The sequence below is a fragment of the Mirounga leonina genome, unplaced genomic scaffold (genome assembly GCF_011800145.1).
Source record: "Mirounga leonina isolate KUSES-001 unplaced genomic scaffold, KU_Mleo_1.0 Mir_94, whole genome shotgun sequence".
Taxonomy (NCBI): Eukaryota; Metazoa; Chordata; class Mammalia; order Carnivora; family Phocidae; genus Mirounga; species Mirounga leonina.
Window position 1 is genome coordinate 33,952,799 of NW_023270855.1, and position 23,628 is coordinate 33,976,426.

Below are 23,628 nucleotides of genomic sequence, written 5' to 3' on the forward strand. Positions count from 1 at the left end.
TTTTTAAAGATTTTATTTATTTATTTATTTGACAGAGAGAGAGACAGTGAGAGAGGGAACACAAGCAGGGGGAGTGGGAGAGGGAGAAGCAGACTCCCTGTGGAGCAGGGAGCCTGATGCGCGGCTCAATCCCAGGACCCTGGGTTGATGACCTGAGCTGAAGGCAGACGCTTAATGACTGAGCCACCCAGGTGCCCTTAAAGCAAAATTTTTAAAGTACAGATTAAGGTCTTTTGACCACTACACCAAAACCAGGTTCCCTCACTTCCTGGGAAGGCCTCCTCCTCCCTCCAAACAGGTTAAACAGGTAACCACCATCACTACTGCAGATTCTACTTAGAAATTCTTGTTCTGGGGCGCCTGGGTGGCTCAGTCCTTAAGCGTCTGCCTTTGGCTCAGGTCATGATCCCAGCCTCCTGGGATCAAGTCCTACATCAGGCTCCTTGCTGGGCTGGAAGCCTGCTTCTCCCTCTCCCACTCCCCCTGCTTGTGTTCCCTCTCTCACTGTCTGTCAAATAAATAAAATCTTAAAAAAAAAAATTCTTTTTCTGCATTTACACACACACACACACTCACACTCACAAATACCCAGGAAATCTACAGTATATTGTTTTACAGTACTTCGCTCATTATTTGGCGTTCTCCACTAACTGTATTTTGGAGACCTTTTCATTAGAATTTATTATTCTAACTTCTGATAGTTTTATGCTGTATGGATATAATACAGTTTATTCAGCCATCCCCTCTATCACTCAACCATATTTGAACGTCATGGTGTGCCAACTCCAGGGAATACAATGGCATACAGAAAAGGATTTGAGTCCTGTCTTCTCAGCGTTTTCAGACAAGTGGGGTAGGGAGGAAGGTTGTCAATAATATTATATGTGAAATCAAAACTATTAAGAGTGGTTATGATTCTTTGAGCCTGAGTAATTCATCTAGTGAGATCAAACAAGTATTTTCCAAGGGAGTTAAACTTTTAATCAGATCTGATAATGACTTAACTAAGGTAGGGGTGTAGGTAGGGGTAGCTGCTAATCCTGAACTGCACCAACAGCATGGAGGAAATATGGGGATATGGCGAAAATTATGGGGAATGCGCTTAAAAAAATTTTTTTTTACAAGATGTATACCTAATTTTGTAATCAGAAAAACATTAAGATCATAAATATTTTTAGAATGAGGAGGCTTTCCACTTTCTTAACATAAGGAATTAAGTTTTCCATGCTTCAGGGAGAGAAATGATACAAGAAAAGCAATCTTTCCTCGTTGGCTTCTCTTAAAAAGCTGTACTAGTAGATGAACGTATCTCGGAGCTCTCTCCTCTTGACACAGGATTAGGGATATTCAGTATGACCTGGAGTGGACGGGTCAATGCGTCTAGGCCACAGCGTCTACGTCTGCACAACTTTTAACCACTTATCTCCTGGGAAAGGAAGGCCCACCTTCACCTCTCCACTAGGACAAGTGTCTGGTGCCGCGCAGGAAACGTACCGTGGCGGACCGTGGAATCCCCAGCGCTCGTAGCGTTTAAGAGTAGGGCACTCAAAGGGCAAGAGGAACCGAGCTTCACTTCCTAACCCACAATGCACAGAGCGCCTTTCCGGAAGTAAGGACTACAACCTCCTGGAAGTATTTATCCGGGCGGAAGCGTTTCGCCTAGAACCTGATTGGAAGTGACCCACCGAAGCATTGTGGGACTTTGTCCGTCTCCCAGTACGCATGTGCTAATTGGCTTCGCCACCGGGAGGTGACGGCGGCCAGAGAATCACGTCGGCGAAACTGGCCAATCCCTTTCGTGCGCAGGCGCAGTGGTTCGGCCAGCACCGGAAGCGCAGGGGGTTGGGGCGGCGGTGACGCGATTCTGTCCGCGTTGGAGGGGCCGGGCCGCAGCTGGAGTCGCCGCGGCTACCGCGTGACGTGGCATAGCAGAAGCCTAAAACGCCAGTCCCGGAGCTGCCGCGCCAGTCGTCGAGCAGCGCCCCGTTAGTTCTTGTTCCAGAGCTTCGTCTAACACGCCGGCTAGCGAGCCGTCTCTGCCGCCCTCTTTCTCCCTCAGCTCCTCTTCCTTCGCTCAGTTAGTTGGGAGCGTGAAAGGAGAAGGCCCGGGGACGCCCCAAAACCCCTTCTGCTCCTGCCCATCGCAAGTGCCACTACTGCCATGGGCCTCACCATCTCTTCCCTTTTCTCCCGCCTCTTCGGCAAGAAGCAGATGCGCATTTTGATGGGTGAGTGAGGGCCCGACAACCGAGGGCAGGCCGGGTCTCAGTGCTTGGGGCGGCCTCGGGGCCTGTTTGTCCCTCCGCCCGCTCTGGTGGGGGAGGGGCGGCGGGCTCGGGGTCAGGAGGAATTCTCAAGGGGGAACAATGGGGCGATAGGTGGGCGGTCGCCCCAGATCTGTGTAAGAGGCCGGATAGGGTCGCGGGACAGGTTTCTTCCTTCTGGCTTTGGCTTTCTTTACTTGATCTTACTGAAAGCCAGGCAGGATTGGGCGGAGATGTGGGGGAAGCGAACTCTTCTGATCTCGCTAAGCCCGGAAGACATTGGCGAGGCCCGTTCTGAGAGTGCGGTCTGGCTCGGGCTTCTCCGGTGTGGGCAGCGGTGAGGACGGAGGCAGAACTACTCCAGTCTTCCTCGTCCCCCTTTCTGCTCCGCGTACACACACACTGCACACTCCAGTGGTATGTGGCGCGAGCGGTCGCCGGGAGCCCGGGGCCGCCCGGGGCAGGAAGTGACCAGGCCCAGAGCGGTGGCAAGGGAGCACCCTCGGTTTCAGAAGAGTCCGGAGTCCTCAGCGCTCACTTCGCCAAACTTACTTCGCTCCGGATTCCGCTTCATATTCTTTTCCTTATTAATGTCCCTGGAAACTGAGTTTATCGTGAATCACCTTTTGGCCACCCTCAAAAACTAAATATGTTGGTTTACTGTCTTTGGTTTTCAAACTAATTTTTATCTAGCTGGTTAAGGTTTAATGAAAAACTTTTAAAGTTAATTTTTTAAGCCGATAACAAATTTCTAGTAACTGAACATTGTGACCCTTAATTTTAGGGTACCTTTATTTAGTAATAATTATAAAGGGCTTTTTAAAAATTTCTTTTGGAAAATAGGCTTTTGAAAACTGCTCTTCAGCGCCTGTTTTTTTTTTTTTTTTTTTTTTTAAGCTGAGGGAGAAGGGGCTTGTCACTTGGGTGATGTAAGCGGCCCCTCCCCCATATTACTGTGAGTTGTCTCTACATCACAGCTAAGCTCTGTGGACCTCAATAATGCAAAAAGGAGCTCCTCTAAATTAAACGTTCAGACTTGTCGGTTCATCAGGAGCTTGTTTTTTTAGAGTGGGGAGGAAGTTATATTTTCTAGTTCTACTACCATTGAAAGTTTTCCGAAGCAAAATTCAGTAGTAATTCGAGGTGTATGAAGGTTACACATTTAGTTCTTTTTTCTCTTAACTGTTATTTTTAGCTTCTTCACAATTCATGGAATAGTTGTTAATAATTCATTCATAAAGATAAATCAAAATGTTTTCTCTAAAAAGTTTTTTAGATTTCATTTATAGAGACAATTTTTAAAGGAGGGCAGGCATGTTAAGTTTTTAAGGTGCCTGAAAGTTGACAGTCTAAAAAGCATCTGAAGTCATTGGGAGGACTTTGGACTGTGATAAATGAATTTCCAGGCTGTTCCTTAAAGAAATTAACTAGTTCCTAGTTGTGTTCCTGGAAATGTACTATGTTGGTCCTTTTATTTAAGATTGATTGTAAATGAATTGCTGTGTTTTGTACCCTGTCTTTTGTGATGGCTTAAAGTTTCAGCAGGAGAAGAAAAGTAGAGTTATGCTGTAAGCACTTTCCTAAATTTACTATATTAGGGGAGCATTTCTCCTACCTCCAAAAAATGACAATTGAAAGAAAATGGAAAAGTATTTAACTTTGTGCATTTGTGCAAGAGATAGAAGTCATGATTTGGAATTACTTTTTTAATGTTAAATGTTTTATTCTGGTTTCCTGTTCTTGTTTTGCTCTTTAATTTTGGGATAATCAGGTTTCCTTGATTAAAAACACTAAAGTCACAAGGTCAAGTTTTATAGTAACTCATCAAATGAAGCATAACCTTAGGATATTGCATGGGTAGGGAAAGAGGTGATTTGGAAGTTTGATAGTTGATTTTTTTTGTTTAGTTTTATGAAGTGACTGCATAAATAATCACTCTTAAGGTCTCTGTCCCTATTCAAGTTTAGAATTGAGTTAATGATTGCTTTTTTCATATTAATGTTCTCTGGCAGATATGTGTGCTTCCTTTACCTTTATAAGGCTTACATAAAATTCATACCTTCTTGAGTCAGTGACTTTTTCAGACTTTATCATTTTAAAGTGTTACTGAAAGATAGCAGTTAGCTCATGAGTCTGGTTTGCCAAATTACTGTGAAGTTTAAAATTTTACACTTGTTCTCCTAGAAGTTCAAATAATTTTAAAAGGTGTTTGAACTAATTCAAAACCAATGCAGTGTTTTAAATGTAATGTCACTTAAAGTATAGATTGACAGAAATTGTCTAGTTTTTTTTTTTTTGAGAAATCACTCATGTGAATGATATTACTGAGCTTAAATTCAAAGATGATCAGTTTCCATCTTAGATTTCCCATGTAGCCCTGCATTACCTTATTTTTAGACTGATCTCCAGTGTCTTGATCTGTGATAAGATGTAATTTTGGGAAATGATTCCCCAAGTTTTGTTTACATTGGAAAACACTAATGTGTTCTGTAGAGGAATTATTAATTCTAAGCTCTTTGAACTTATGAGTTTTTGCCTATTGAAAAGCTGGGAAAATGTTGCTTTTTAAAAGATTGCTAATAACAGTATAATTCTGTATTGTCTTTTATGTGACTGTGGTTTTGGGGGGATCGGGGAGCTTCTTTTATTTGCCAATTTGAAAAATATTACTAATATTTTAAGTGAGGCTTCAAGCTAAAGAGTGGTATTTCATGCTTTTTCCCCAGCATATTTTGTGAATAGATTTATTATGTGATTTTTAATTTTTTGTCCTCATTCTAAAAATAACATGTCTTTTTTTTAATTTTAAAAGAATAAAGTAATAATTAACTATAATTCCACCATTTCACTCTTGTTAACATTTATTATATTTACTGTCAGGTTTTTAAGAGGAAATTGGAGTTCTCTCTTTTTGACTTAGCTTATTATGAGCATTTTCTCAGGTCATTAGTTGAAAACATAATTGGCAGCCTTTAAAAAAAAAAGCCCTTCTGATTAGTTATGTGATATAAGGAAACAATAGAAAAGGCAAAAATCTTAGGTTGATGCTGCTAGAAGTTGATACAGCCATTTTTAGATGTACCCTCTGGCATTATTGCAGATGGCTTTCAGACTTTGATAATTTGCTGCTAATTAACACATTGATCAAAGTGCAGATATTTCTGATCTTTTGGGTAGAAGTAAAATCTAAGCTTATAATAATTTTTCTGTATACCTGGTAACCTCACTTTCAGTTTTGATGGTCAGACTTCTGAGGAATTAGGTAAAATACTAAGATACTGTATGTCCACCAGAAAAACCAAAAGGCAAGATGGCAGTGTATAAATACCATTTGAGAGCTCTGGTATAGACTTAGGGGTTTTGGTTTTAATTTTTAAAAATTGAGATGTAATTCATGTAACATAAAATTTATCTCTTTAAAGTGTACAGTTCAGTGGTTTTACTATATTCACAAACTTGTGTCACTATTGCCACTGTCTTTTTTTTTTTTTTAAGAGCACATGAGTGTGTGTGTGGGAGGGGGGCAGAGGGAGAGAGAATATTAAGCAGGCTCTACGCCCATCGCAGAGCCCAACAGGGGGCTCAATCCACCACCCTGAGATCATGACCTGAGCTGAAATCAAGAGTTGGACGCTTAACTGACTGAGCCACCCAGGTGGCCCACCATCACCAATATCTTAATTCTAGAACATATTCATCAGCCCAGAAAGAATCTCTATACCCATTAGTGGTTACTGCTCCCCTTCTTCCCCAGTTCTTCTGCAACTACTCATCTACTTTTAGTTTCTGTGGGTTTGTCTAGTCAGGATAGTTCACATAATGTAATCGTACAATGTGTCCTTTAGTGCCTAGCTTCTTTCATTTAGCATAATGTTTTAAAGGTTCATATTTTATCGTGTGTCAGTACTTCATTCCTTTTTAAGGCTGAAGAGTAATTCCTTTCTATGAATATACCACATTTTGTTTATCCATTCATCATTTGACGGAAATTTGATTGTTTCCACTTTTGACTGTTATGAGTAATGCCGCTGTGAACATTTGAAAAGTTCTTGTATGGGCATATAATTTTAATTGTCTTGGGTAAATAAATACCTAGGAGTGGAATTGTTGGGTTCTGTGTTAACTATATTTAACATTTTAAGGAACTGACAAAACTGTTTTCCATTTCAGCTACACCATTTTACATTCCCATCAGCTGTGTCTCAGGGATCTAACTTCTCCATAAGACTTGGGGTTTTGCATACGTCTTCTACTGCTGTGATTCTGGGGACATTTCTGAACCTCAGATGCTGCGTTTGAAAAATAGAGGGTAGTTGTAAGGTTTATATTACAAAAATGTATGGAATCACCTAGTGTGGTGCTCAGAACACAGTAAGCACTCAATTTAAATTATTTTTAAATAATTATGAAGTTGTATTTTAAGCTTCCTTGTAGAAAATTGAAAGATAAAAACATGAAAAAGAAAAATACTCTGTGTGAAACTTTATCCACCTGAAAATATACTTTTTTCATCCCAGTCTCCTTTCTGTGTTTTTTTTTCCAATTTGAGGTCATGGAGTCTAGTGTCTTTAACTTAAAATATAAATATTTCTTGCTGCCACACTTTAGTAGACATGCTTTTTAATGATTGGCTAAGAGTTTTGGGGTAGTTTTGTTGCTGTTAAGACTTTGGTCAAAGTGCAGGTCCAGTTAAGGAGAACAAGTAATTCCAGTATCTTTCAATACAGTGACTTGTTTATGGGGGTGAAAGGGAGGGAGGGCATTACTGGAATGTACAGATTAGTCTTATCTTGGCTAGGTGAGAACTGGTTATAGTTTCATTTTGTGAAGAAAATTCATTGCCAGATATTGCCACAGTAAGGAAGGAGGTACTTAAGAAATGACTGAAGTAGCACAAAATTGTTAGACCAACATGTTTTTGAGTAAAGAACTATATAATGAGTTTTAAGTGATGGTATATGCATCTTTAATCTCACAGTAGAAATCCCTTTTTTAAAAAAAATTCTGGTTTACATTTATATAGCACTGTTATTTTTTTTGTGCAATTCAAAAGATATATTCATGATTTTAGAATCTTGTATGGGGCTGTGAGCTATTTAACTATCTTACAATTTTTATTTTAAAAATAACTTGCTTATTAAAAAGCCTTATGGTTGCATTATTTTGTAAACACTTCCCCCCCTTTTTAAATTAAGTATATAATATATATTCAAGGCTCTTAAGCAGTCATCTTCCTAATAGATATATCAGGAAATGTAACCAGGCCAATGTATTAATAAAGGAAATCTGCTACTTTGGAATTTTTTTTTTTAATGAAAGTAACTCATGTTTATTGTGTGAAGAAAATTCTAACTTAGAAGTAGAATATTATGCACGCAATCAGGTGTTGGCAGTTTCATTAAAAATTGGGTTACCTCTGTGCTTTTCTAGAACTTAAAATAGTTATGATAATTTGTCTTGGGTTTCTTTCATTCTGTGTCAGTATTTTTGGATTTAAATTGTTTTAGTGATGGTATGAGGTTCAATTGGACTTCCAGTGAGGACTAGCATGTGCCATAGTTCTCAAAACCTAACTCAGGTGGGGTGCCTGGGTGGCTCAGTTAAGCATCTGCCTTTCACTCAGGTCATGATCCTGGGGGATCTAGTCCCACATGGGGCTCCTTTCTCAGCAGGGAGCCTGCTTCTCCCTCTCCCTCTTCCGCTCCCCCTTGCGCTCTCTCGCTTTCTGTCAAATAAATAAAATCTTTTAAAAAAACCCCTAGCTCACGTTTTTCTAATCAGCTGTAGTTTCACTTCTTCTGACTTGGGTTTAATCATATTTTGACTTAGATACTTTTTTATTGATTTATTTTTTTGTTTTTGAGAGAGCTCGTGCAAGCGGGGGAGGGGCACGGAAAGGGAGAGATTTTTAAAAAAATATTTTATTTATTTATTTGAGAGAGAGACAGCATGAACACGAGTGGGGTGAGGGGCAGAGGGAGAAGCAGACTTCCTGCGGAGTAGGGAGCCTGATGGGGGGCTTGATCCCAGGACTCTGGCATCATGACCTGAGCGGAAAGCAGACACTTACCTGACTGAGTCACCCAGGTGCCCTAAGAATCTTTTTTTTTTTTAATTTATTTGTGGGTGCCTGGGTGGCTCAGTCGTTAAATGTCTGCCTTCGGCTCAGGTCATGATCACAGGGTCCTGAGATGGAGGCCCATATTGGGCTCCTTGCTCGGCGGGAAGCCTGCTTCTCCCTCTCCTACTCCCCCGCTTGTGTTCCCTCTCTCGCTGTCTCTCTCTCTCAAATAAAATAAAATCTTAGGAAAAAAATTTGTAGAGGAAGAGAGTGCACACACACACACACACAAGCAGGGGGCGGGGCTGAGGGAGAATCTTAAGGACTCCATGCTGAGCATGGAGCTGGACACAGGGCTCATCTCAGGGCCCTGGGATCATGACCTGAACCGAAACCAGGAGTTAGCTCCTTAACCAACTGCACCACCCAGGTGCCCCAGAGAGCGAGAATCTTAGGCTCCACATCCAACATAGACCAGTTCAGAGCTCAATCCCATCATGCTTAAGTGAGCCACCCAGGTGCCCCTGTTAACTTAGGTGCTTAAGGGCGAATTCTGCTTTATTTTAAAATTTGATCAAAATCACCTGAGAAGGACTTATTCTCTCAAGAGACAGCTGCTTTTTTTAAATTTAATTTCATTTTAATTAAATTAATTAACATATAGTATATTATTAGTTTGAGAGGTAGAGTTCAGTGATTTGTCAGTTGCTTATAACACCCAGTGCTCTGTTACATCACGTAGAGACAGGTTTTTCAAACAATGAAATGATCATATTGTTCTTCCCATTGTTTTCTGTATTTTTACTGAAGATATCAAACTTTAGTTTTGTTTCTTTGTGTCTATTTTAGAATTAGATTTTCTGATTTTTTTTTTTTTTTTTGGGGGATACTGTCCCATACTCAAAAAACAAAACACCTCCTGGGGCCAGTTGGTCTTTCTTGTGCCCATGAGTGAGGGCTTAGTTGCTCACTCTGTCTAGTAACTGTCATAGTATTTTGGAAAGAATAAACCTGAATATCTCAGTATGAAGGAGTAGGGAACACAGTTTAATTAGAAGACACAGGATACGAAGACATAAATTGCCTGAGTGTACAGAGAGATCTTAAAGCTACCTTTGTAGGGTACAGAGCAGAAAAGGTTGTTACATGGGTAGAAGGGCTCTGAAATTGCCTATAGCCTTTAGTTCTGTTTTGAACTGATAAAAGTTAAACTTACTTGCACAGTAATGTAAATTAGGTAAGTAGGGTGATTTCTGTGTGTGTGTGTTTTCTTTAACTTAATAGCATTTGTTTCATGTACCAATCAAAGTCATTCTTTGATTTAAATATTTAAAAAGCAACCTTGCTTAAATCATGAAGTTGAATTCATATCACAATCTGTGATAGCGTAAGGGCGCCTGGGTGGCTCAGTCGGTTGAGTGTCTGCCTTCGGCTCAGGTCATGGTCCCAGGGTCCTGGGATGGAGCCCCGCGTCGGGCTCCCTGCTCAGCGAGGAGCCTGGTTCTCCCTCTCTCTCTGCCTGCCACTCTGCGTAGTTCTGTTTTCTCTCTCTGTCAAATAAATAAAATCTTAAAAAAAAAAATCTGTGATAGCATAAATCTAGATGGCCATATGTGATGTCCAGTGATACATTCAGTGAGGTTATTAGATACTGACCTTCCATTTAGAAGGGTTTGACAGTGTAGAATATGTGGATTTTGAGAGATTCATACTTAAAATGAGCATTTAATTTGCTCATCACTATCATTGTAATGAAGAAGTATACCCTCTTACTCCAGGATGGATTTTTTTTCCCTCAGAAACAAGCACATTCTTCCCTACTTGTATCTGCTTCAAAGGAATTGTTTTAAGAATTTAGACATTAGTTACATTGGAGATGAATATGATAAGGCCATTTTTTACAACCCAAATTAACCAATCTTTTGTTCTCATTTCTGTGCATTTGATGTAGAAATGAATTTAGGTAGGGGTAATATTGGCCTCATCTTCCTTTATTATCATTTAAGGACACTAGTGCATAGTTAACATTTTTTTAAGATAATTTTTATTCACTTGTTTTTATGTGTTCTCTGATTCAATATGTAACTTGGGTTTTTAAAAATGATAGTAGTTCATAGAATTAATAAGGATTGAATTAGAAAATATCTTAGATTAAATGATTCGATCTCCTTGTTTTACAGTTACTTTCTCTGGGCTCAGTTTCCTAGAGTGACTTGTTTAAAGACACTTAACTGGGGCGCCTGGGTGGCTCAGTCGTTAAGCATCTACCTTCGGCTCAGGTCATGATGCCAGGGTCCTGGGATCGAGCCCCGCATCAGGCTCCCTGCTCCGCAGGAAGCCTGCTTCTCGACCTCTCGCACTCCCCCTGCTTGTGTTCCCTCTCTCACTGTGTCTCTCTCTGTCAAATAAATAAAATCTTAATAAAATAAAATAAAGACACTTAACTAATTTGTGGCAAAGCAAATCTAGAGACCAGAGCCTGAGTCAGCCAGATACTCTTTTCTTTTCACTACTACATGCTGTCTCTCTAGGTCTAGAAAGAAAAATGGAAAGGCTTTCTGTAGCAAGTGTTGCCCTAGGGGATCAGAAATGAAGTAATTTCATTTCTAACTCATTTGTGCTTTGACCAGTCGACTTTTGCTTTCAAACTATAAATTTGTTGTAAAATTAATTCTTAGTGTGTGTGCTTTTGGTCTAGATTTAAAAATTTTAATGTCTTTTTCTAGTTGGATTGGATGCTGCAGGCAAGACGACCATTCTGTATAAACTGAAGTTAGGGGAGATAGTCACCACCATTCCTACCATTGGTAAGAAAGTTTACGGATGACTTTAATTCATATCATAATATATTATAAAATGAAATAGAATATGGTTTAATTTTGAAGCAATTTTTTAAGGCTTTATTATTTTAGAGAGCTTTATGCTCGCAGAAAAATTGAGAGGAAGGTACCGAGATTTCTCATAAACTCCCTGCCCCCATGTATATATAGCTTCCCCCTTTATCAACATCACTCACTCGAGTGGTACATTTGTTATAACTGATGAACGTCATTGACATAATTATCCAAAGTCCGTAGTTTACCTTAGAGTTCCCTCTTGGTGTTGTGCATTCTATGGGTTTGGACAAGTTTACTATGGCATATATCTATCATTGTAACTGGCTTAGGTTTTTTCAGTTTGTTGATTAGGAGATTTTTAAAAAGCAATTCTGAGAGAATTCCACAGTAAGGGGTTTCATTTTCTTAATGACATTTTGCACAACTGTCTTTTTTTTCTTTGTAGGTTTTAATGTGGAAACAGTAGAATATAAGAACATTTGTTTCACAGTATGGGATGTTGGTGGTCAAGATAAAATTAGGCCTCTCTGGAGGCATTACTTCCAAAACACCCAGGTAAGGAATGCTATACAGTTTGTATAACTTTTCTTTATATGTTTTATGCTTTAAAGTTTCTTTTGATATCTACTATTTAACTGAGTGTTGGCATTCTTATATGAGTTGGCATTCTTATCACTACTTACATATTCTTCAGTGAACTCTCTCACTCATGCCTTTGAAGGCTAAGTTACCCAGAATGGAAGAGTTACATAGCCATCATAACAATATTTTGGCAGATTAGATGGAGGTGGTTCTCAAGATTGAATTAGGAGTTCTGTTTGTTTCGTTCTTAGTCTAGAAACTAAGGTCTATATAACTTTCTGTCATTTTAATTTTTAATGAATAAAAAGCAATTAGTAGTCCTTCATTTAGCCCAGTTAAAAGTGTTTACCTTATTAAAATACATTAAGAAAAAAAATATACTGGGGTTCCTAGTGGTGTAGTTGGTTATGTGTCTGACTCTTGGTTTCAGCTCAGGTCATGATCTCAGGGTTATGAGATAGACCCCCCGTGTTGGGCTCTACAGTCAGCGCAGAGTCAGCTTGAGATTCTTTTCTCCCTCTCCTCGTCCTGTTCATTTTCCCTCTCTCTCTCTCTTTCTAAAATAAATTTTTAAAAAATATATATTAATGTAGATCCACTTCATTGATTTATAAGGTATTTTTATATTATCATCTAGTGTGTAGTGGCATGGGAGAGACCTTAGTAATCCTGTGAGTAGGAGTTCTCGAATTCGGCTGCATATTAGAATCACCTGGGGAGCTTTAAAAAACTTCATTATGGAAATTGTCAAATGTACACAAAAGTAGAGAGAATAGCATATAAACTTTCACATATCTTTTACCCAACTTCAATTATTAGGATATGGCCAATATTGTTTAATTGATGTTTCTCTCTAATGTACTTCACCTTTTGGATTATTTTAAAGTAAGTCATTTCATTTAGGGAATATGTTTTTGAAGTAAAATTAGGGACAAAGTAAAACTTTGCTAATCCTTAGTTTGTAATTCTTGACTAAGAGTAACCCTGGTCTTAACCTAAATTTGTTTAGAATGCTTTGTATGTAATGTACTTTTGCATTTTTGTTCTGTTTCGTTTTTTTTGGGGGGGGGGGAGTGCTCGTGCATGTGGCGGGGAGGGGTAAAGGTAGAGGGAGAGAGAGAATCTTAAGCAGGGTCCGTGCCCACCGTGGAGCCCAGCATGAGGCTTGATCTCACAACCCTGAGATCATGATCTGAGCCAAAATCAAGTGTTGGACACTTAACTGAGCCACCCAGGTGCCCCATTTACTTTTGAGTTCTTGAGATTAGATCCATTCCTGGCCTCTTTGGATCACCTTGTAATCAAAAGTCCCAAGTACTTCTTCTTAGAGAACTCACGACTACAGGGGAAAGTTTTTATGTGTTACCAGATGTAATGTCAGCTAAGCTCTTACACCAGCTTTTCTAGCATTTCTAGCATCAGTTCTATTAGCTATAAAATGGAAAAGAAACGAATACTGTTTAACCATGCTTCTAACTTAACAAGCCAGGACACAGGATTTATTGTAGTAAATTCCTCTTCCCTCATTAGATAATTCCAATTATTTTGCTGTTCTAAGTAAGTAAATACTTGGCCTTTTAAGTAGTCTTTTATTGTAGCCAAACTTATCTTTAGAATCCTAGCTTTTCTACACTTTTGATTCTAGGTTGTACCAGGAAGTGAATAACTGAATTTATTACTGAAATACTTCTTTCTCTCAGTAGTGTTACTTTGGAACTGATAGTGTTATTTACATTTTAAAACAAAATAAAAATGGATTGTTAGTAGTACAAATAAAATTGGATCCCTTTTGGAGCCATTGCCTCTTCTAGAGGGATAGATTTTTTTTTTTTTAAGATTTATTTATTTATTTGTTTATTTGAGAGAGAGAGAACGAGAGAGAGAGCAGGAGAGGGAGGAGGGTCAGAGGGAGGAGAAGCAGACTCCCCGCCGAGCAGGGAGCCCGATGCGGGACTCGATCCAGGGACTCCAGGATCATGACCTGAGCCGAAGGCAGACGCCTAACCATCTGAGCCACCCAGGTGCCCCTAGAGGGATAGATTTTAAAAAGGAATAACTTTTGGAATAGGAGGGAAAGGAGGAGACAACATATACTAAAGCCTGTGATAAGCCAAGTGCAAAGTAGATTCTTTTATACCTGTATGATTACATTTAACAGGCTTATAAAGTTGGCTGGCATGGTTTTATTTTTATAGAAGAGGCATGTTCCAGGATTAGGTCATTTATGTAATAAGTAGTCTTGAGATTTGAATTTGGATATCCTTCTATTATGCCATACTGGCTCTCATAGCACCAAAAGTATTTTCAAAGATTAGGAGGTTTAAAATGATGGTTTCCAGCAGAGACAAAGGAAATGGGTTTGAAATTCGCTAGACCAAAGAAAATCGTCATTTAATGACCATAGCCGAAAATAAATATTAGGTACCCTGGCAAGCTCAGTACTATGATGGTACTGAGGGGTACATACAAAATGAAGTAGCTCTTTGCCCTAAGTGGATTTTATGCTCTGATGGAGTTAATCTATTTATTTATATAAATAAGTAAGCACAAGACAGTTTGTGATTAAGTGACAAATGATCAAAAAATACTTCAGTGGTCAGGGTTGTGGGGAGAATAATATTTAAAGTAATCACTTTAGTATTAATAGGAATAGATTTTTAACAAAACTACCAAGGTAATCTGCCCTCTCTAGTTGAAAATTTTATACTTTCCCATTTGAAAGTTTTTAGAAAAGTCTTAACTGTTTCCTTAATTCCATTTCTTTTCTAGAATAGAATTCTTATGTTTGTGAATATCTGATAAGAATCGTTACTACTTTTCTTTTTGTTAAGAATTTCGTATTTGGCGGCACCTTGCTGACTCAGTCTATAGAGTATGTGACTCTTGATCTCAGGATTGTGAGTTAAAGCCCCACCTTGGGCCTAGAGTTTACCTAAAAAATAAAAATAAAAGAATTTCTTATTTGATCAAGTCAACCATTGTGGAGCAGGGCTTACTTTTCTCTAAGAAGCCTACCAAAACTATTTTGTGTGCCCCTTCCCTCTTTTTTTTTTAAGAAACACTTTATGCATGCCTTTTACTGAATATGCTAATTCAGTCAGTAAATTCATGCATCTTTAGGATCTTTGGTTGATTCTTTTTCCTTTTGTTCCCACTTAGTGACCATTTTGTTATTTGGACTTATCTGTACTTAACATGCAAGGGAAGAGGGATAAAATTTATTCATAGTGTAGTTGAGAAAAGTGATCAGTTGGTTAAGAGTAAGATTTTTTTTTAAGACTTTATTTATTTATTTAGAGAGAACATGTGAATGGGAGAGGGGCAAAAGGGAGAGGGAGAAAAAGAATCGTTAGCAGACTCCCATGCTGAGCGTAGAGCCCCATGGGAGACTTGATCCCACGACCCTGAGATCATGACCTGAGCCGAAATCAAGAGTCAGATGCTCTGACTGAGCCACCCAGGTGCCCCCCCCCCTTTTTTTTTTTAAATAACATAAGTTAAAATCACAAATAGTGCTCAAATCTATTTTTAGTACTTAGGGCACTGTTCTTTTTTTGTTGTTCTTTTAATAAGGAGACATTGTCTTCCAAATGTTTAACTCAGTATGGTTCTTTTGTCTGTACTTACATTTTATATTTAGTGTCTCCTTTAAGGTTAACTGTTGCAATTTATTTAAACAATTTTTCCCCAGGGTCTTATTTTTGTGGTAGATAGTAATGATCGTGAAAGAATTCAGGAAGGAGCTGAAGAGCTGCAGAAAATGGTAAGAATATTTTTTAAATTAATATTTCTAAGATGTGTTTTTCAGGGTGACAGTGGTAGTGTTAGTGGTTGGTATCTTACTGTGATTAGATTACACAAATGAATTGTTTCAGAGCTAGAAAGAGCCTTGAGGAACTGTCATGACAGGTTCTTAAGAACACACATAAAAATCTCCTATAGAACTTTTTAAAAAACACACAGAAGAGTAGCTACTTCATTAAGTTGGGAGGAAGGCTCAGCTTGTTTTTAGCATGCTCCAGGGGGTGATATTCTCTGGTTGAGGATATCTCCATTAGTCCAGTCCTTTATTTAATAGATTAAAAATCTGTAGTTTTGGAACTTTTGTGATCTAGGAATCTTGGCTCAAACCCCTTGTTCCCAGGGTCTTTGGGTTTGGTTTTCTCTGTTCTGTACCTATATAATACATACTTTGAAATATTTCATAATAGCACCCATGATAAAGAATTCCACCTGAAGATAGTAGCATTTTGGTTGATACGGTATTTTAGCTTTGCTATGTATCAGCTTGTTCTCAGGTACGGTTGACCCTTGAGCAACATCATGGGGGTTAGGAGTGCCGACTCATGGCCCAGTCACCATGTGTACAGTTGGAAATCCACGTATAAGTTTTGAGTCCTCAAAAACTTAACTACTGCTTTTGCTGGCCACAGTTTAGTGGCGGGAATATTGCCTCCTGAGGCCATGCCTTCCCGTCCTAGGTGGCAGATCTTCGTGCCAGTCATAATTGTAACCCAAAGAGCAAGCAGCCACCAAGCCCTCCGACTCTGGAGTGGGAGGCAGGGAGGGTGGGCCTGCACAGGTCCCCGGTGCCCAGGTGGTGCATCCCAAGGACCGCTTGACGCTGCTGGTCAGGCTGAGAGCACAGACAAAACAGTAACTCTTGGAATAAAAATCAGTAGTTAATGCAAATGAAGAAAAAACTCCAGAACAAATCATGCCAGATAAGCAAATTGAAGCTAAAACTGAGGACCTGGAAAATGAAATTGAAGAGTTAAAAATTGCTTTTGAAATGAAAAAAGCTTGCATTAAAGGATGCAACTTTCAACTACACTTAAAAAAAAAAAACCTGGAGAAAACCCCAACCAAGTGTGCTCATGGATAACATGAAACATGTATTAAAGCTAAATGAATAATGAAATCACACCAGGAATCTTGGAATTTGGAGGAAAAGCTGCTTGATGTTGAGAAGACGAGATTAGAACAGATGTTTAGAAAATGTTTTAGGAATACAGACTGAGAAGAGCAAACAGAACGATGAATTCGGACAATATGGAAAATTCAGATGAGATAAAGGCCAGACCACAAAACCTACAAGTGGAGATATAGATTACTAAAATTATTCAGTATGTGTTCCAGAACCTCATTTAGGGAGTAAAGGCAATTGGGCAGAGGATTTTGCCTTTAAGGAAACTGTTCTACAGCTTGACAAGAATCTCACCGTGATCTAATAAGAATTCTGTTTTGTCATTTTTTTGTTTTGGTCTTTATATGTCATTTAAATAGCAGATTTCAAGTAAAATTCTTTTTAATGTTTTTGGAACTATTGTAATACTCCAGTTTTTTTGTGGCTTAGCACTTTAACATGGAATCTGTTGTTTTAAATAAAAGTGACTGGCATACTCAAAAAGAATCTGAGAATCTTAGTCTTGGGAGGGTTTGTCAACAAGGACCCTGGGATCGTGACCCAAGCTGAAGGCAGTTGCCTAACCAACTGAGCCACCCAGGCGCCCCACCGATCCTGACTCTTAATGGATGATCATGAAAGCTGAAATGAATGATTTACTTTAATGGAGTGCAGGATGATTGGCTTGAAAAATAGTTTTGCTTTACTTGAAAGGCATATGATTATTTGCTTGGGATTTAAAAATTGAAGGATATGAGATTAAGTGTCCCTGAACTTTATGTAGTGAAATTAGGTTGATGTTTAATAATATATTTAATGTTGAATAAGTGGTATATGCAGGAAGACAGTGTTTTACCTAGTTTGTCACAGTGATTTGAGTTCCAGTTTGTTAGTTGTTAACATCTTAGCTTTTGTTTTCAGCTTCAGGAAGATGAGTTGCGAGATGCAGTATTGCTGCTTTTTGCGAACAAACAGGATTTGCCAAATGCTATGGCCATCAGTGAAATGACAGATAAATTAGGTCTTCAGTCTCTTCGTAACAGAACAGTAAGTATTTGGAGGTTCATATTAAGCACCTGACTTTTAGAATTAATGTAATTGCTTAAGGAAGTATTCACTTTAAGTACCTATTAAGGAATTGTCCCTTTTGAACAGATAACGTGCACATCATTAAAAAAAAAACAAAGTAATACATTCTTATAGACATGAGCCCTTTCAGGCTTTTCTGTGTGTTCAATTTTTAAACTATGTTAATTATATCTTCTCTCTTTTTTTAAGAGAGGGCTAGAGGGAGAGTCCCAGGCAGGCTCTACAGCCAGTGCAGAGCCCAATATGGGGCTCGATCTCATGACCCTGAGATCATGACCTGAGCCAAAATCAGGAGTTGGACACTTAACTGATTGAGCCACCTAGGCACCCCTCCATTTTTTAACTTTTAATATTTATCCTTTAAGGATCCAAATGTTTAGGTATCTTTATTTCATTTGGTTTTTGTTAACTTTATCCTCAAAACATTTAGTATCAATAAAAGATGTACTTTATGAGAATTGTATAATCTAAAGATTATTGATATTGTTAATTTTACTTTTATATCTTTTATTTTTTTTATTTTTATTTTTTAAAAGAATTTATTTATTTATTTGACAGAGAGAGAGACAGCGAGAGAGGGAACACAAGCAGGGGGAGTGGGAGAGGGAGAAGCAGGCTTCCCGCTGAGCAGGGAGCCCGATGCAGGGCTCGATCAATTTATATCTTTTAAATAGCTCTGCAGCAAGTATTTTGTAATTTGGTTTTCTTACTAAAACTGCAAAATTTTTGCAGCCCTGTTTTAGATAATCTTGTTTTATACTGTTTGCCTTTTAACATCCAAAGCTTATGAACTACCATTATGACATTAAACAAGTTTTTAATTTAAAATTAGAAGAAGTATTATGCTTGTTCTCCAGTAGCTTGTTTTAGATCAGTGATTTAAATACTGGCAAAACACAGTATACCGTTTTATATATACAAATGGTATCACAAACTTCAGTGTGACTTGTGCTTTACAGTGGTTTTTCACTAAGTTGTCAACAAGGCAGATAGTGTGCTGTGGCGGTAACTGTACAGGCTGTTTGAGATGTCCCAGGCTGCTTTAAACCAGCTAAACTCTAGATGATACCCGTTTTCAGTGCTGTGAAGATAAGAATTTATACCTTTTTTTTTAAAGATTTTATTTATTTGAGAGAGGGGGAAAGCACGAGCAAGGGGAGGGGCAGGGGGAGAAGCAGGCTCCCCACTGATCAGGGAGCCCGATGTGGGACTCATCCCAGGACCCTGGGATCATGACCTGAGCCGAAGGCAGATGCTTAATGACCGAGCCACCCAGGCGCCCTAAGAATTTATACCTTTAACCAGCCTTCTAGGTTACTGGGGTGTTTTGGTATTCAAATAATAATTGGCAGTGTGGTGTACTTGCATTGACCTTGGCAATATTAAAGCAAGGTCTTTATTGTAAGGCAGAATAAAACAGGTCAGTAAAGAAAAATAATAAAAATAAACTATCTCTTAAAGGTAATTAAATTGTTGGGGTGCCTGAGTGGCTCAGTCATTATGTGTCTGCCTTTGGCTCAGGTCATGATCCCGGCATCCTGGGATCGAGCCCCACATCAGGCTCCCTGCGTCCGCGGGAAGCCTGCTTCTCCCTCCCTCTCCCACTCCCCCTGCTTGTGTCCCCTCTCTCGCTGTGTCTCTCTCTCTCTGTCAAATAAATAAAATATTTAAAATAAAAAAAAAATTTAAAAAGTAATTAAATTGTTTTCTAGATCTTTTTCTTGCTCTTTGTTAACGTTTCTTGGCATTTCATATAGTTCCTGGTACCATTTTTAAAAGTGAAACTTTTTGGAATGCATGGGAACTAAAGATAGTGAAATTATCTGAAAAGCTTGCTTCCAATGTCAACAGCTCCTATTCTTTTCAAAAGTTTGCCTCCTGTACTCTGAACTTAGTTTTATGGGAAACGAGGGTTATAAAGACCTGGTGGGTACTTAATTAGTTACTAATCTTCCTATGAATGTTCTTTTTGGTTTAAGGAGTACATTGTTGATTAAATCTATTGAATGGGTAGGAGTACCTTTAAATATGACAGGAGTTTTGTGAGAAGCATGTTTGAGAACACTTCCAATCTATACAGTTACTGAGGTTATTAAATATAAAAGTAATCGTGAGATGTATGCTGTATTTACTCCTCTATTCCTATAGTTTTATATATTAATTTTTTGTTTTCTTTTTTCCTGTACATTGGTGGTGACTGCTGACTTAAGTATTACCCTTGGGCAGTTGGGGGAAATACTTAATTTTCTGATCGCAAAAGTTTAAAGACGGTGGTTATATATAGTCTTCTGTTAATCAAGTATTTTCTTGTTCTTCCTTTACAGTGGTATGTTCAAGCCACTTGTGCTACACAAGGAACTGGTCTGTATGAGGGACTTGACTGGCTGTCAAACGAGCTTTCAAAACGTTAAATGAAACTGGATATCTAACCAAGGACACATTTGATAGAATTGGTCTAGGCTTGTTACAACAAAATTAGTTTGCATCTTGGTTATTAAACAGTATCCGGGACTGGTTTGGGCAGAATATTACAGCGTTTAAACTTATTTTGTTGCCAATTATTGTTGACCAAGTATAATATTGCTATTTAGCAATATGCTTGGTTTTAAAGAAATTCTTCTTAACTTGGGAAAAAAGTGTCCTCTTTTAATTTTAATTCCCTTAAGCCTAAATGCCTGGACATAGCTATTGTGACACCTTTAAATAAATCCGTTTTGAATGTTTTTTGAGCCCACGAGAAATAATGTTTTAAAGTTATCCCCTTGCTACTTTAATGATACCTTTATCATTCCTGGGACAGTCTGCTGATTTAAAAAATGTAGCATTCCATTTGTATTTATTTTTCTCCCTTGCCAAAAGGATCTTCTAATACTGCTTGTACCAGCCAGGGAAATGCTCCAAAACACTATTCAGATCTCTTGCACTGAGGAACTTATATTTCCCCCCCTTATTGAATCCTGGCTTTCATCAGCCAAGCTTACCTTAGTGTGGTTTGGATTTGATAGCTAATTAGGTTCTGTGCTGGTTGCAAAGAGTTCATATTGAGATGATTTTTAATACCCAGCAGATTGTCTTCCTTTATATTGTATCTTTTTTATGTTGCATGTTGCTTTTTGGTATCAGCCTGACTCTTTGCCCAGTATATGATAGTTCTGCTGATGTTTTGTTTATCGGTGAACATATCTTCATTAAGAGTTTTTGGAAAACTCATCAAACTCAGTAAGTTTTCTTCATAACCCATTTGGAATTATTCCTAATAAAATGATAAAAATATGTAATTGTGTGTGTTCTTTTTGAGTCTTGAAGATGTTTGAAATGGATTTTCTTATTTACCAAGTTAATTTGCATATATTACATTTTGTGAACAATAATATAGGTCTCAGTGAGTTTACTAATTGTTTAAATTGGAAGTAAGGTATGGGTTGCTATCGTGTGTAACAGTGGGGGGTAACTTCAAAATTTTAGTTTCCTTTAATAATTAAAAATAGAATTTGACACTGTACATTTCTAAACTCAGATCAAGAGTAAAAAGCTGTAATAAAATGAACTGCCCAAAAAGCATGTATGATGTGTTTGTTTCACAACTAATGTTAGTTTAAAAAATGCAAGTGCTGTTTGCGTGGCAGAATGCAGACTGTTAGTGATGCCGCTCTCCTGCGTCAAGGAGTTCACAAGCACTTTGTTTTAGCTCCATGTATTTCAGAACTTCTGCGGAGAGCTGCATGTAACAAATTCTTTGTTAATAAGGCAATAAAGGTATTTATACTTCATTAACTACCTTTATGAAGTTATTAAGGACTCACCTTGGTAACCTTAGGAGTAATTAACTTAGTTTTTGTCTACAATGTTTTATGTATCTTACAAATCTTTCAAATTCCAAACCAAATATATGCTAGTAAAATAATGTATATTTTTGAATCATAAAAAAAAAGTGAAAGGAAATTGGAATTAAGTAGCTGATGATGGTCATGCAGGTTCCTGGGGTAAAGTGTGTGTGTGTTTAACCTGGGTCATTTGATGTAAGTGCAACTTCCTAGCCTACCGGATGAATTCTCCCTTCTGCCTGAGTAAGAAAGGTATCTTTTCTTGTGGGATAAAACTAAGATATGATGTAGTATGTGTAGTTTTACAGGGTTCAGCTAGGTAGTATTAAACTTCCAGTGGGTTGACTGTTGTGATCATAAGTTACCACTGTATTTAAAAAACTGAAGTAAATTCAGAATGCTTTCACAGACTTTGAAAAAGGAGTAAAGAGAATCTGTATAATCTTATTTGTGATGTAAAGCAGTTCTTATTATCGTTGGAAATGACTGCATTAAGAAACTATAAAATTGCCTCATTTTCACCAAATGGGTTAGATTTGCAAGATTACTTTTTTTTTTTTTTTAAGAAAACACTAACTTGGTAACTTGGCAAAACTTGGCACATTTTTTATCCCAAGAAATTACTTTTTCGGGGTGCCTGGGTGGCTCAGTTGGTTAAGCATCTGCCTTTGGCTCAGGTCATGATCCCAGGGTCCTGGGGTCAGGCGCCATGGCAGGCTCCCTGCTCGTGGGGAGTCTTGCTTCTCCCTCTGCCCCGCCCCTCTCTTCGTGCACGGGTGTGGACGCTCTCTGTCATGCGGGCGTGCTCTCGCTTTCTGAAATAATATCTTTTAAAAAATTACTTTTTCTTCAGTCCTAGTGGTGGTAGTTTTTTAAGTCAAATTGAGAAGTTCCTTCCTCCTCCTAGAAGTGAGTAAATTCTTTGGGGAAAAGTATAAATTAAGAGGTAACCCCCGGGGCGCCTGGGTGGCTCAGTCGTTAAGCGCTGCCTTCAGCTCAGGTCATAATCCCAGGGTCCTGGGATTGAGCCCCGCATCTGGCTCCCTGCTCTGTGGGGAGCCTGCTTCTGCCTCTCACACTCCCCTTGCTTGTGTTCCCTCTCTCGCTGTCTCTCTCTCTGTCAAATAAATAAATAAAATCTTAAAAAAAAAGGGTAACCCCCATAATGCCTTCCCCTGTATTTTAACATTCTTTGTAAATGATGTGAACTTAGAAAGTTACTATCACTGTTCTATAACTTACTGACATGCTCAGTGCTCTTAGGAAATACTTGACACCGTCAAGATTCAATGCTTACTGTTCACATAAATATTAACCTTAGTGTTGGTCAGTCAATAAGAGGTGTCTGTGACCTCCCCTATTACACAGCAGTTGATTAGGTCCCTAGATCAAAAAGTATTCTATCAAATAATTGTTAAGTATGTTAATAGAGAAACTGAAGAGGAATTGTGGTTCTCTTAAAGGCTGATGAGCAGCAGCATTGGACTTGAGGGTAGAACCATTATCTGTTTTCTATCCCTCTGCCCAATAAGCTTTTTCTTGGGGGCGGGGAGCGTGGGCATAATATTACCCTTGTCCTTTGACTTAATTGAGTTGCTTTCCTGTGATGTAATATCTTGGTATTTTGTTACATGTTTCTGTTGACATGAATTTCCCCCTTCACCTTATGTATTCTCCATTGAAAACACAAGTGAAATGTTATTTAATTTTTCAGAGTATTCATGTCCCATTCACAGACTTGCAGTTTTCTTTAGCATATATACAAAATTATCTCAGGTAGTAGTAATCACTTTCAGATCATTTATTGGGTCAGACTTCTTTTTTTAAAAGATCGTATTTTTAGGAGCGCCTGAGTGGCGTAGTTGAGCATCCGACTCTTGGTTTCAGCTCCGGTCACGATCTCAGGGTCATGAAATCGAGCCCCGAATGGGAGTCTGTGCTCAGTGTGGAGTGTGCTTGGATTTCTCTCTTCCTTTGCCCTTTCCCCTCCCCTGCAAAAATAAATAAAATACTTTAAAAATAATAAGATTTTATTTTTAAGTAATCTCTACACACAATGTGGGGC

The 23,628-nt window shown here is 38.5% G+C and overlaps 1 protein-coding gene across 1 annotated transcript; it reads left to right on the forward strand.

Moving 5' to 3' along the window:
• The first annotated feature begins 1,426 nt into the window (after positions 1-1,426).
• ARF4 (ADP ribosylation factor 4) lies at positions 1,427-21,297 on the forward strand. The gene is made up of 6 exons (XM_034998045.1): positions 1,427-2,228; positions 11,052-11,132; positions 11,608-11,717; positions 15,436-15,507; positions 17,572-17,697; positions 20,064-21,297. Exons 1-6 carry the CDS (start codon positions 2,162-2,164, stop codon positions 20,148-20,150), a joined length of 543 nt encoding a protein of 180 aa, XP_034853936.1. The 5' UTR covers positions 1,427-2,161; the 3' UTR covers positions 20,151-21,297.
• The last annotated feature ends 2,331 nt before the right edge of the window (positions 21,298-23,628 follow it).